Source organism: Orbicella franksi, chromosome 13 (genome assembly GCF_964199315.1).
Source record: "Orbicella franksi chromosome 13, jaOrbFran1.1, whole genome shotgun sequence".
Classification (NCBI taxonomy): Eukaryota; Metazoa; Cnidaria; class Anthozoa; order Scleractinia; family Merulinidae; genus Orbicella; species Orbicella franksi.
Window position 1 is genome coordinate 21,672,295 of NC_138157.1, and position 13,726 is coordinate 21,686,020.

Here is a 13,726-nt window from a genome sequence, read left to right on the forward strand (position 1 = left end):
CTGCAGTAGAAAAATTTATACAAAGTTAAATAATTGTGTAAAGTGAATCTATTCAGTATTTTTGTTTTCAAGCATTGTCAGTATTGGTTAACTGGAAAAAAGTAATTATATTATGCAAACTGAACAAAAGATAAGACGTACTGTCATGTTGCTGTAACAAAACCACACAAAGATCGTAGATAGAAAAATCCCCCCCCAAAACAATTATTGGAGCCTGTACCTTTCCTCAAAAACATGATAATGCTTTCTGTAGTCATTGCATTTTTTTTTTTTTTTTTTCATTAGCCTTGTAATGCTTGATATTTGTCACGTAATCGTTTCGATTCATTTGAAGTTCCAGTAAATTCGGGGTTCTGGCTAACTTTTTTTTTGTTTGATATATGTTTTCAACAGTACCACCCCCGGGATTTTTTCCCGCGAACACTTTCAAGAAGCTACTTAAGGATGTTTTGTAATTTTTGCATAAAAATTGGCCTGCTTTTAGTCATTGTCATTTAATGAACAGTACAGTTAAGGCTGGTACACTTACAACAGGTGATGTTTAAGTAGTATTCTGGCTAGAAATAAAGGTAACAAAAGTATACACCTAATTGGAAGAACATTGTCAAGAAAAAAGTATAACCTATGAACGATACGACACAGTAGTTTCTGGGAAACTTGCAAACTAATACTAATTTGCATTGTTTCGCACCGTGTACATGCTTTAAAGCGGTTTACGAGATCAACATGCCACGGGCTGTATAACTGAAGGATGATATTGAAGGAATTGCAGGATTGCTCGCATTTTCCGTAAGTGTAAACTCTCCTTTGTTCTAACTTCGCCACCTTTAGGAAGGTATGAGTAGTTTCCATGTTTTTCTGCATCACTGTTATCTGTGATCATTTAAATGCCACGAAGAAACAATCTTGAATATTCATGACTATGCCCACGCTTCTTCAGTCTTGCCATAAATCCATAACGTCGTATCGTTTATGTTTTATACTTTTCATTCAACAACGTTTTGCAATCAGGTGTATAGCTACTCACCTGACGATCTCCGTCGTAGGATAGTGGGCAAGCAACACCCCTGTAAAAACAAGCATTTACTTTAAATTCGTTACTATTTCGCGACAAACGGATGAAAAGAAGGCAGATACCCCCTTCCCTCAGAAAAGAAAAGTGCGAGAAGAAAAAAAATCAATAAAAAGACGGGGAAAAATTACAAATATTTGTGTTGATACAGTACATAATTTACACAATTTACAATAGCAAAGTAAGAGGTTACAATGTTCTGGTTGCAACCTGCGACCATGAAAAGTTGCCACCCCTTCCCCCATGATGTGTAGCGTGCGCCATTTATCATAGTAGATCCTTGAGGCCATAGAATCAGCTTTTGCAGTGGCACTTTACAGTAGCACGGATATTTAGTTCTATATGTTGCCAAGCAAGTAATTGTAGGCTTGTATAAGTCTGCAATTTGATTTACAGTGATTGTCTATGCGTTGCTTACACTATTGGGCTGTGTTCGTCTCCAGGGTCAGAACATTGATGAATCCTTTGGCCGGACGTTGTCCAGCCTGGTAACGGATCGTCCTCCTAAACAAGAAAAAACGGAACATAGATTACTTCGTGAAAAGTGCGCGCGTACGATATTTACGCACGAGTTGTTGACGTATCAGATTCTGATACAAAAACAACGAGTGCGTGAATACCGTACAAAGCATTCAGCTGAACAATAGTCAAGTTATGCTTTTATTCAGTCCGAGAGCACTTTGATGCTTCTTCGAAAGTTACTATAAATATTTTTGGTACAGAATGTTTACCTCTTCATCAGTCAACGCCTCAGCCACGGTTGATTTGTTTCCTTTGCCTTGTTTTTTAAGTTGTTTACTTCGAGCTTCCAGACATTTCCTTGCTTGGTAAAACCCTTTGTCCTCGATAATGCTTACGGGATATTTGCCTTCTTTAAAAACCGGCTAAAACTTGAAAGGAGCCCCCGAAGGCTTGATGATTTGTAATCCCGTTCATCTTTTCGTTTGCCGTTTAAAATACAAGTTGAATTCATCTGATTTGATTTCTTCCACTTTTTTTTATCTCTTCTTCTCTTTGAGGAATTGGCTAGAACAAGCTAACATCGCATCAGGGTTTTGCCCGAGTGTTTTTGTTCTGCTGTCTTCAATGGGTTTATCTACACTGTTCGGACTTTCCGCCATTCAGAAGTCTTCAGAGACTGTATGTGGCCCATAGCTAATTTGCTAGGAAACTAGTGGAAACTCGTGGAAACTCTACAAACTTCTGTGAATGAAGATTGAAGAGGCGCCAACAACAACGCGAAAGCGTTGCGAACTGACTGATTCATCTTGACAGCTGATTTCTGATTGGATGAAACGTTTTCCCTACGTGTGAGAAAGTCGTTTCCCGATTGTGATTGGATGAAGAAATTTCCGTATGGTATGAAATAAATTGTGTTTAATTCTTAAAAGGGTCATTGTAAAGGCTAGGTACATTGGTGAAAAGTTCGTAACTTTATTGTGTTAAGTCTTCAAGATATATGCAGCACTGACTGTGCTGTACAGTTATGTTTATGTTGTAAGCAAGTAATATCCTTCTACCTGAGGACTGTTATCCAGACCATTCACCTCTTTCTCATTTCCTGTCATGGCGACTGACCTTTCTTCTTCCGCTTTCTTCTCCAATGCTGGTGTTCTAAGACACGTACAACAACGTTATCAGCATTATAGGGAGGACAGTATTTTAGATATTGACTCGGGTTTAGAAATATTTCCTTTTTGTCCGAAAAAAGCAGTTCAATGGCTCTGCACGTATGTTAAAAATCTTGGTGCATTTCTTTGTCATTCTCTAAAAACAGAAACGCGAGTTTGAGGCTATCTTACGAATTCTTTTTTGAGAAACTCTGATAATGATAAAAAGTGGACGAGAGAGAGATGAATAGCGAGATTCGTAGGTTGCTTAAACTGCCCATTATCTTACCCGGTACTCTCACGAGGAAACTTCTCTGCCGGAGTGCCTTCATCCTCGTCTGAGGAACTTCCTTCTTTTTCCTGCAGTCCCAAAAAACAGATTATTTGGCCGGCTGTAGCAATTAGTTTCTTCCTGTCCGATGGCATTACACTAAGCTGAAAACTCGATTTAATATTTACCGAATTATATTCGGCGTTTCATGCAAAATACAATTACACTTTGGAGGTCATTATCCTTTGAAAACAGGGAATTCTTTGAACTTCTCACCTTCTGCTTTTTAGCTGCCATCTGAAATCAAAAAGAAAAAGATATAAGGCACTCGGACTGGTCTTTTTGTCATTAATTGTCGCCATATGCAGTGCTTTCGTTGTGCTGAGGTTCAGATGCTAAAGAGATCTAAGAACAAGTTTATCGCTGAATCTTTAGGGCCATGTGGGCGCCATTTTGTGTCCGTTGCATTGATCTTTGCGATCGTGGACGTGAATTACAGCAAATATACTATCTGAAAGCGAGTTAATCTTGAAAACCTGACAGGAAAAATTGAAACTGAAAAGAATTCTCTAGACCTTGTTTGCACGTTATCAGTTCACGATATGGAAACCTTGGTTGTAGACTCTCCTCTTTATTTCACGAAGCAAACAACTGTTTTGGTACTCCGCGTAATGTAGTAGAGTAACAAGGTTGATATTTTGAATTTTTAAAGTTGGGTAGAAAGTCGTGGCTACTTGATACGTTAGCATGATATTGTGTATTATGATTCTACTCGCCAGCGGCTCGAGAAGCTGTAGTTGAATAGCTTGTGGAGAGTATTATAGCTGTATATTGACACAGACGAAGCAAACATACCAGACCCTAATCTGTACGAAGAACCGTTCCTTTATAGCTTCGTGACACACGTTCCTTGCAGACGTTCCAAGAAAGTTCCACTGCAGACTACGTGGGTGACTGCGTGGGTGCGGGCTTTCGACTGAGCATGCGTAATAACCAAACACGAACCAGTCCCCGAAAGTAACTAGCAAAGGACCCAAAATTAGATATGTAGCGAAATAAGCTACAAGACTGGTTAAGTGAACGAATTACTTTGCAAACGCAGGAGATATGGGATTTACAATTTCGAACGTGCAAAATCTCTAGACGGCAGTTAGCTCGTGTATGGTTCCACTTGTGTGATTCCAAAGGAGAACATAAACAACCATGAGCATGCCTTCGCATCTGAGTACATGTAAATAGTAACGAGTCGATCAACCGCGACTTTCTGAACTGAAAGCTCGGACAACAATTTTTGTCCCCTTACTGACAGTATAGGGAGATTCATGCTGACGTCATTGTTTACATTTTTGCTCATTTGCATACGGCTTTGCGTACAGAAGGAAACATGTTAGATATGAATTGACCCCAGGCAGCTAAAGAGCTAGTGAAACTTCATACCTGGTGAAACATTTAGGCAAGCTTCCCGAGTGGTCGAGATCAGTCAAATCCTGCGCCGTGATTGGGTAGTCGAGCGAACAAGATGGAACTCTCTCGTCGGCTTGGGATTATTCGCTATTACCCGCTTGAAATTTTTTTTTCATACCGTTTGATAAATCCTTTATTGACCAAGCTTGTTCGATAAAGATGGCCGGATATTGGCCCGTTCTTGTTTTTTGCGTGTTTATGGACCTCGTCTGCCTCTCGGTCCATAAACACGAGAAAATGAACGCGGCCGATATCCGGCCTACCGATACCGAGCAAGCTTGATCAATAAACCATATAATGCCAAAAAGCGTAACAAACTGCAACTAAATCTCTTATTTGATCATTTACCAGGAAATTCCACCGTTATAATCATGGATAAGAAAACGAGAAAGTGGAAATTGCATCTTGATTATCAAAGGAATGTTTCAAATTCGATAGCATGATTACTGTTGACGCAAGATTAATTGAAGTCAATTTGCATTGTGGTGACTGATTGTGGCGGTTGCGGTTTACTTTTGTTATAAAAGGCAAACTGAGTGTCACCTCACACACTTAACTCAATTGTCACGACAGGCGAAGCCTCCCAAAACAAACCAAACTGTGTTCATAAAAGTTTCCAAAACAAACCGACCGTGTTCTTAACAGTAACAGTCAAATATTATTATGGCCGGAAATAATAAGCGGAATGTTTTTTTTCCTTTCTAGAAAGAACACAGGAGGTGATCGCCACGTGCGTTACTAGACTGTGAAGGACTTAAAATCCATTGATCGCCATATAATTGTATTTATTTCGAGTATTTCCGTCAGTAGAGATAACAATCGAGTGTTGAATGTTCTTTGAATTGTGAACAAAGGGATAATTAGGTAGCACATTGTCGTGTTGACTACTCCTGCCATTATTACAAATCCACGAGCAATCCGTTTCGGCGGATAATTAATCTTGTATAAATGTACGTTGGAAGCTGGTAGTGTTGTATTTGGATAGTAAAATTGCACAAAAGTTAGGTAAACCTGGCATGCTTTGAGATGTATAAAATAGCACACACGAGGCCATGCGCTTTTAATTATAGGAGTACTTTAATTGTTTAGTAAACTCTTCCTAAACACATTAAGGTATTGCTTGAGCAGTTCACACCTTTTGAAAATGTTGTGATGCTGACTACCAATACATAAGGAGATGGGTTATGCCTTGGAAGTTCTTATTAAAAGTTATTATAACACCAAATTCTGATATGTTTGTTTTGTTTTTTAAACCTGGAGATCTTTGTACATGATAACTGTGTGATGCTCCGCTTGAAGCTTTCCACCGTGATAACAGCTATAGACCGTTCCTTTCCCTCAGTCGGTTTGATTCTTTCGACAAGACTGAGTGGTGGTCTCGAATAAGTTTACCACAATGACTAATTTGCAACCAGCGATCGTTACGAAAGTCGTTTTTCCTTTACGTGTGCTACATCTAGGATTCCCACGGATGGAATTCGCCTCGTACATTTTTAGTATGAGAAACCATCGAAAAGTGAGTCTGTTTGGTAGAATTTGGCGACGAATTTGCGTTATGTTCTTTTAAAACATGGCGGCCGCAAAAGCGACGGTGTTGAACTTATGATGTTCCTTTTGAAAGGTATAAATGTACAATCGAGAGTAACTACTGGCCGTCGAAAAGTATTTCATTAGTTTGGTTATACTAGGGTCTTACCTTGCTTTAAGCTTCCTTTGGAATTCAGTTCTTGCCCGAAGTGTAAACGTTCGCGCTAGGCAAAACTGGAAAGATTCTTGGATATTTCTGCTTACTGCGAGTACCCAGTTTGCATTTCGCGCGTAGCACGTCATTTTCGCGGAAAGTGCGTAGCATGTCGTCAGTCAAACAGGACATCGTCGCAAATGCAGCCCTCTTCTTCGTTATAAACTTGAAGATTTAACTCAAACGGTAACCCGTGCCCCATATTTAGAAGGAGCGGAGCTGTATCCATTTCGGGTCTTTTCTCGCTCTATGCATTATCGTTGTTGGGGTGAAGGATGTTGTTAACGTAGTATCCAATAACGTCGGTTACAGTTGTGCTTCAGTTACGCTTGGCAAGTTCTAAGTGTCCTTGTCAAACGTCTCGGTACTCTTGGTGTTTGGAACAGAATGGATTATTTCATCCTTTTGATTTGATATGATGATTATTCGTGACGCAAACTAACCACTGAAAAAGAAAGGTTTTCGTTAATAAAATGATATGTAAAAGGATCACTGTTGCATGCTTTGTTAAGCAACGGAACAACTGTTACTACTTACAAACTTTTTGTGGGTTTAAAAGGTTGTACGACATCATGGACAAATGTTGTCAAGCTAATGCCAAGTTAAACTTGACTATCCAAAGAAATGGACTTTACCTTCCCGTCTACAGCGTCGGTTCTCTCAAAGTTTGCGTCTGTGGCTTGTTGAGACACTTTTTCCGGCCTGTGATTACGTACGTTTGAAATAACATCTTGATCGTGGTGGTCTTTTTCTTAGCGATGTGGACGGTAGCATTAGCAGTTCCATCAAATCTCGAATCGATGTCACAAGTACATGATGCGAAAAAAGAACCAGATTGTCGTGAGAATATTCGCTAGTGAAACCAGCTTTCTTCAGCTGGAATCAGGCACGAAACAGGCACGAAACAGGCACGAATCATGCGGTGAATCGGATGATGCGGTCCAAAAGGTTCTCATGATTGGTTCACTCGGTATTTTTCGAGCTCTATTTAGGGTTATGAATGACCCCATATTGGATTTCCTTTTGTCTTTAGCTGTCATTCAGTTTCTGGAGTGTAGCTATTTATTTAGATTAGATAACCAGATTGGCATGTCCTTATACAAACTTAGCCAGTACCATCATGCTGTTGCCATCAGTAAAGGAAGCATTTGAAACTAAACCCGAAAATAGATACAAAAGGTAATGCGGGATAGTGTTCTACGACCTTGATCTCTGTTGATAAATTATTAATTAAAGATAGATTAGATTATTCAGGATTATTCACCACTTTTGAATGACTAGTGGAAACCAAGATAAACCAAAGTGAAAGAGTCGTTCTAGCACTGACATTAATCTGTCGACAAATATGCTATTTTTCTTTAATAGTTTTCTTTCCAGTCTAGAGCACAGTCATTGGTGCGTGTTGTTAAAATGCTAATCTGCGACAATTTCGTTCCGTTCACTTCACAGGAAGACAATAGTTGATAACGTTTTGAACGCGGTAAGAGGCCATGAATTTAATAAACTAATTTTCATTTGTTTACGTGGTTATTAATAATGTGCATTAATGTTATTTCAAGAGAAGGCTTCCTGTGAAGTAGCTTTTCAGCTAAGCGGAGCAGTCACTAAATTACTTAGATATCCAGCTACAAGAGAATAGAACTTCAGATAACAAACAAGTAGTGCATTACTCTAGATAGGTCTCAAACGATGGGGTTAGGTTTTGGTGGCAAAACTGTCGGCTGTTTTGACAGCTGTCGTCGGTGGTCATGTGGATTCCACACTCAAAAGTTAATCCAGCTTTCCGAGTTCGATTGTTTGGTTTAATTTCTCTTTTTACTTCTCTTTTTATACCACTTAATTTGTATGAAAAAAGAGTTCTTCATGGTATGCCTGCAACTCAATTGAAATTGACAGGTCTACCAGGCACTGAACAGTAACGTGATTACAAACGAGACGAATACTTGCACAGGAGCAAATTTTCTTTGACAAATTATTTTCTCTTGTTTACTGGTCAGAAATTTCATTAGACTGCGAGCAGTCTTTATTTTCCTTGAAAATCCGTGGGGAAAAACGCAAAACAAGTTAGTGTACGAGCGTGACTGTGAACGTGACGTGCGACGCCTGCGCTCCTAGTAGCGCCGCTCGCACGTCAGGCTCACTGTCACGCTCACTGTCACGCTCACAGTCACGTTCGCACACTTGCTTGTTTTGCGTTCTTCCCCACGGATTCCCGAGGAAAAGGGAGACTGCTCGCAGTCTAAAATTTCATTTGACAAGTTTTCTTTCCATTTGGGAACAATGTCGGGTGTTGGACATTGGAGCAACTGGTGGGTCCAGGGCGTTAGCGTGCAGCCTTGACAGCACAAAACACGCATGAACGAAGGGTCTGAGAACTAACTTTATTCAAATCTTTGACAAGTTTACTTAGCTGAACCGCCTACACGATCAAATTCCAAAGTTAAAATTTTGTGACAAAAAACCTTTTTTAACATTTGTTCATAAATAATCTTAAGTACAGGAGCGTGGGCACTTGGCTGAGTTGTTCAAAGATTGGACAACGCTACCCACGAGATAGGTCGACAAAACAAACCGTGCTATCATTGGATAGTTATTTATTCGGTGGATAGATTACTCCACACTTTGAACGACTGGGGACCTGGTGGATTTCATTAACAATGTTATCAATTGTGACTACCCCTTGTTGTCCTGAAATGTCCTACTCGTGTTCTTGTTTGGACTCTATCTTAATAACGAGTGTACATCGCGCCCTTAAATGTTCAGGTAATAAAAAGTCATGTCCGTGACAGAGACTAATAAATACTTTCAAACATTTTCATTCTGGATCTTCAACATCCACATAGGGTGTTGTCATCTCCCTCTGTTGGGGAGTTTCCTGATGTCCTTATTGGTATGTTTACAGGTGTCTGCAAAAGAAAACAAAACTGAAATGAGACAGCGGGAAAAGTCAGTTTGACATTGGTGGTAGAATGTGTAAACTTTGACGGTTACAAGGTGAGGACCTGATCAATAAAGCGGTTTTCAGTGTAACAGAGCTTTACTAAGCTCTATCACTAGTTTAAAAGAACCTCGCACCACCTATTTAACCAATCAGATGGAAACCAGAACCACTCGATTTCCCCGGCGTTCCTGAGTAGGCTCGATTTCCGCCGCTTTCTCGAGTCCGGTCTACGAACAGCGCCTGATAATCGAGCCTAGTTCCCGCGCTGAATGAGAATTACACGTGTTTCCTTTGAGTTCACTTGGCCCCATGTGATTGGCTCTTGAATTACATTGATTTTGTTTAGCGAGACTCGATTGAGAACCGCTCTCTAACCACTGTTAATATTACTTTCCCTTTCAGGTCAGAAGCAAAGAGTTCAGTTGCAAGACGAGTAAGTTTGGATGCATAGCTTCGATGCGCACTGGCTGAGCAAGCAACCAAACAAGCGCACAGTCTTCTAAAACACAAGAAGTTTTGGAAAGGGAATAACTGATCAATTCTCGTGCCCTTATGATTACTTTATTCCATCAAAAGGAGGTCTGATTCTTGCCGTTCCTTTTGGACCGTCTGTGGCAGCAGAGCGTTGTTTTAGAGTCAGTTGGAGTCAGATGTTCGTTAATCAGTTCGTCATAGTACCAACAAGCGCTCCGTGAATCATGGCCAGCTCATTTGACACAAAGGGGGCGGTTAAAGAATAGAGTGGAACGAAAGGCGTCCGTCCACAGCTCCCTCACTTGAACTGGGGTACAGAAATACTTTCTTTGTAATTTCTTTATATAAATAGTCACTTACCTCGTCGACAGCGGCTGATAGTATTCTTGGAAAGCCGGCTCTGAACAATAAAAGCACAATTTCAAAACTCATTAAAATGCTTCGGTGTGTTCGGTTTATAATCATTGTACTGCCAATTGTCATAAGGTGAATTATAGTCTAAAATGTGAGTTCACTACAAACAATTTACAGCAGAGTATTTTGTTAGACCTTGGGAAGTCCATCTCAACGCTTGAGATCTTGGACAAGGCGAAAAGCGCAGTGTCCTTTTTTGGCTTAATTTCTTTCCCTGTCTCCTTTCCAGCGTTAGTTGTCAATCTGAATAATAGCCAGCTTGCTGAGAAGAATGAACGACACGAAGAGAAAATGGATCTGATGCAGTAGTGTTTTAAATGCTGGAGGAAAACCGTTCTGGAGTGTCAAACATTTGAGGTTAGATTATTTTTGTAACTTACCCTGCGTGGACATCGTTCTCCTCCGTGCACTGTGCAGCTATTTTTCCTTTGTCTGTTAATCCAAAGGGATTATTATCCTAACAAGGCAATAGTGTTTTCTATGAGGAACTATCAATATCAAGACGAAAGAAAACCATATAGATACGACTTTTCGTTATCGCTATGGGCCGAGAAGTAAGTTATTTAGAATGTTAATTTGTAAGAAAACCAGCTTGTTAGTAGCAGGATGTGTAAATCTGTCCATTGAAGAGAAAAATTAACTCGGTATTTTGTAAATTAGCCTTTCTCGCCATCTCGCTTTGTTCTTTCAGGATTTTTTTTTTGTTACGGTATTTTAGCATAGTTTACTCGAACCCTGTTTTGAGTTTGTTTTCTTGATTAAATTATCACCACGTTTCTATTTTAGAGGTGGTGTTATTTTAACCAGCACTTGAAGCCAAAAAACAATACATACAGCCCTTTTCCAGCACGGGAAAACTCGTGTAATTGAGACCTTTTTAATTGTGTATGAAAGTAAGTGGCTTTTTGACTGGAAAGTTCATGGTCTCAGAACAGATGTCTAGGAAATTTTATTTCCAATCGTGGAGGGGTTCGTTGTTCAGGTGATTGGAATCGATGTGGGGTAACGACTTTTCCTTCGTGTCTGATAACCCTCCACGTGTTGACGTTTTCGGGCACCATATTACACCTAAACCCCTGAATATCCACGTTTTACTCAAGCATTTACTTTACCATTCTGATAGCCAGTGGAACTTCGAGGCTCAAATACTGATTCAAACTCTCTCTAGAAGCCAATCGAATAAACACAGCGAGACAAGCATTTTATAGTACTTTAAAAGCTATATGTTTACAGTGGTGTAGGGGAGAGAACAACCTTAATTAATCACTGGAATTTTTTAGGACTTACCTTAATTTTTTAGCACTTACCTTTACGTTTTCCAAGCTTGCGACGAGTCCACCATTTGCAACGATACTGTCGAGGATATTTTGCCATGTAGTGGCCATTTCGCACTAGAAAATAAAGGTTCAGTGCTCTTTAAACAAGTGAAACAATTCAAGAAGCGATGATTGTCATCTCAATTTCTAACAGTGTGTGCTACAAATTTGTATCAAAAGTACGATTTCCAAACGGAGTTTTGTTCAATACGAGATGTATTCGATTTTTCTTTCGCGTGTAGAAAGCGAAGAGTGTTAATCCGATGTTTCAAGACAAGAAGGCGGTGTGTAATAATAAGTACTGTTACCTGAAGACCCTACAAACTGTGTTATATGTACATTCAAAGATTCCTTTCACTCCTTGATAATGATTTTAGAAGCTGTTACCTGACGCTTTGATCCTGTTTGCTTAGTGAATTACGAACACAACCCCGACCTGCGAAGATACAAGAACACCCAGTGTAACATAGATTGGAAAAATTTAGGAATAAATTCTAGGTTTACATGGATTAGAGGAATTTAGGAATAAATTTTAGAAATAAAAGGTTCTTGACAGTTGAAATGCAGCATGTTTTCATCAAGCAGGGGAAATAGCATCAGTGAGAAGGGTTAGCCGTGTACCCTTCCGCTAGATTTGCCACGCTAACTACACGAGGCGGTCCTTGTAGCCCTTGTAGCCCTTGTTTATAAGTGGAACATCCGGTGCTTTCTGCGGGTTTAGACCAACTCAAATATGGTTTGATACTACCACTAAACGAGAAACTATACTATACTTGTTAGTTCACAATGTGCTATAACTTTGTCTTCATTTTGTCTTTCAGCGCGGCGTGCTGTTTGGAACCACGTGCAAGATTATTTTAAGTAGACGTCAATATGAAACGAAACTTAAGTCTTTACAGCATGGATAGTATCCTCGAATGGTAAAAATGGAACTTACCGTCCTGTTGTACCCTCAGAAGACTAGACTTCAACTTTCAGTGGTTTCTTCTTCACTGACAAAGCATTGCACCTCTGGTTTCTTGAGATTGGACTAAGCCAGCTGCGCGTGTTATCCTCGTCCCAGTGTCTTCTCTTGCGCGATCGGCCTTAAGATGGCGACTTGTATCAAATGCTTCATTATCTCAAGTTACATAGATTATGTCTTGTATGCGGCCTTTTTACTCCAAATCGTACCAGCTGATGTCAGTGCAGTTGCTCGTAGCATGTTAGAGTTCTTCAAATGCCTCCTTCTTGTGGTTCAAGCATGTATTTCGAAGAGAATTTGTGTATGATTACACTTTTCTTCGTTTAGAGCAGCGTCTTTGTCCTCTTTATCCATTGTCACGGTCTTGTCGTTTCCGGGCACGGAACAATCCGAACTTCTAAACAGAACGCCGGCAGTGTCATCAGTGTCATGAAAAGAACACGTTGCACTTGTCGCTGTATAAGTACTTACAGTCACAAGACCTCGGTTGTTGCTTCCCTGGCCAGTTGAGAAAAATCAAACAATGCGGCAGCAAGCTTATTACTGCGTTATTTGTGCTGCTAGTCGGTATCAGTGCACTGTCAACACTCTTACCAAACGCTCTTGCCATACCGTATGCTGGTTAAATTTTCTGCGTACCTGGGAAATTCCCGCTATTATGACATCATACATAAATGAGCTTACTTTGTTCCTCATTTTCAACGCCATAATTCAGCTTTCGTTTACCGCAGCGAATTTAAACGTTGAAGTTTCAAGAGAGAGACAGTTGAAAACTGTTTTGATGAAAACGAAAGTGCATTCAATCAAGTCTGTATCTTAATGCGTCATAGGGCAATTTATTTGCCTGGGCCTGTACCTCGCACAGCTTCAACGCAATGAACCGTTCACTCTGAAACACTCTCTTTAAAGTCTGTTTGTTACTTTTAATAGAAGAAAGAATTGATGTCAATCAATGTCAATCATTTGTTTGAGCAAGCATTTCGCTGGTTGCTAAGGCGATGGCCTTTTGTTGAATTGCGTTTCTAGAAATAGGTTACAAACTTGATTTATTCATAATTTCCCTTTAATAAATTCTTGACACATTTTGAAACCGACCAAAGGAATTTATGTTTGCGAGTGAGCATCCAGGTACATCATCCACAATCCATATGGTTTAAACATCAGTTTGTTCTTCAGTTTATGATCATAAGCCTTTGGTCCCTCTCTGTCTTGTTATTCTACCTGTTAATCTTCAATAATGATTAACATTCAATTTCTCTTTAGAATATGTATGGACTGACAACGAGACGAACTATGAGAATAAATAGAATTATCAGCTTAAAGGCAAGTTTATGTGTATATCGGCAAGTGTTCAGGATAAGCATGACGAAATGTTTAAATATAAGCGAATCCGTCACTGGACTTAGACGAGGCACACTAAACTGTTTAATTAGTGAGTTTGGAATTTATGTGCATTGTA

The 13,726-nt window shown here is 39.7% G+C and overlaps 1 protein-coding gene and 2 long non-coding RNA genes across 19 annotated transcripts in view; 1 reads left to right on the top strand and 2 right to left on the bottom strand.

Annotated features, from left to right (window-relative positions):
• The window catches only part of LOC145466006 (uncharacterized), a 77,868-nt gene extending 70,987 nt beyond the window's left edge, over positions 1–6,881 (bottom strand). For 2 of the 5 annotated variants that reach the window (XR_014041763.1, XM_081449801.1), the window contains exons 1-4: positions 2,972–3,223; positions 2,593–2,686; positions 1,491–1,576; positions 1,028–1,067 (exon numbers count right to left, since the gene is read on the bottom strand). Coding sequence is in view for 4 of the 5 variants with exons in the window: in XM_081449801.1 (XP_081305927.1) it covers positions 1,028–1,067; positions 1,491–1,576; positions 2,593–2,686; positions 2,972–3,108 (357 nt within the window). In the remaining variant the exon portion in view is untranslated. The other 3 variants (XM_081449804.1, XM_081449803.1, XM_081449802.1) reach the window with 3 other exon arrangements.
• The window catches only part of LOC145466017 (uncharacterized), a 160,354-nt gene extending 149,980 nt beyond the window's left edge, over positions 1–10,374 (top strand). For 7 of the 10 annotated variants that reach the window (XR_014041780.1, XR_014041782.1, XR_014041781.1 and 4 more), the window contains 2 exons: positions 9,061–9,885; positions 10,217–10,374. This is a non-coding gene — a long non-coding RNA (uncharacterized LOC145466017). Of the gene's footprint in view, positions 1–1,566; positions 2,432–7,606; positions 7,639–9,060; positions 9,886–10,216 lie in introns of those variants that run through there. The other 3 variants (XR_014041785.1, XR_014041789.1, XR_014041790.1) reach the window with 3 other exon arrangements.
• On the bottom strand, positions 7,645–12,307 carry LOC145466010 (uncharacterized). 4 transcript variants are annotated; one of them, XR_014041769.1, is made up of 5 exons: positions 12,241–12,307; positions 11,691–11,739; positions 11,295–11,378; positions 10,368–10,444; positions 9,829–9,973 (listed from the first exon to the last, which is right to left on the bottom strand). It is a non-coding gene; the product is annotated as an uncharacterized LOC145466010 (long non-coding RNA). The 4 variants fall into 4 exon arrangements; XR_014041770.1 differs by lacking the exon at positions 12,241–12,307 and adding an exon at positions 7,645–9,064 and having other exon boundaries at positions 9,934–9,973; positions 11,295–12,125; XR_014041768.1 differs by having other exon boundaries at positions 11,295–11,739.
• Between the last annotated feature and the right edge of the window lie 1,419 nt (positions 12,308–13,726).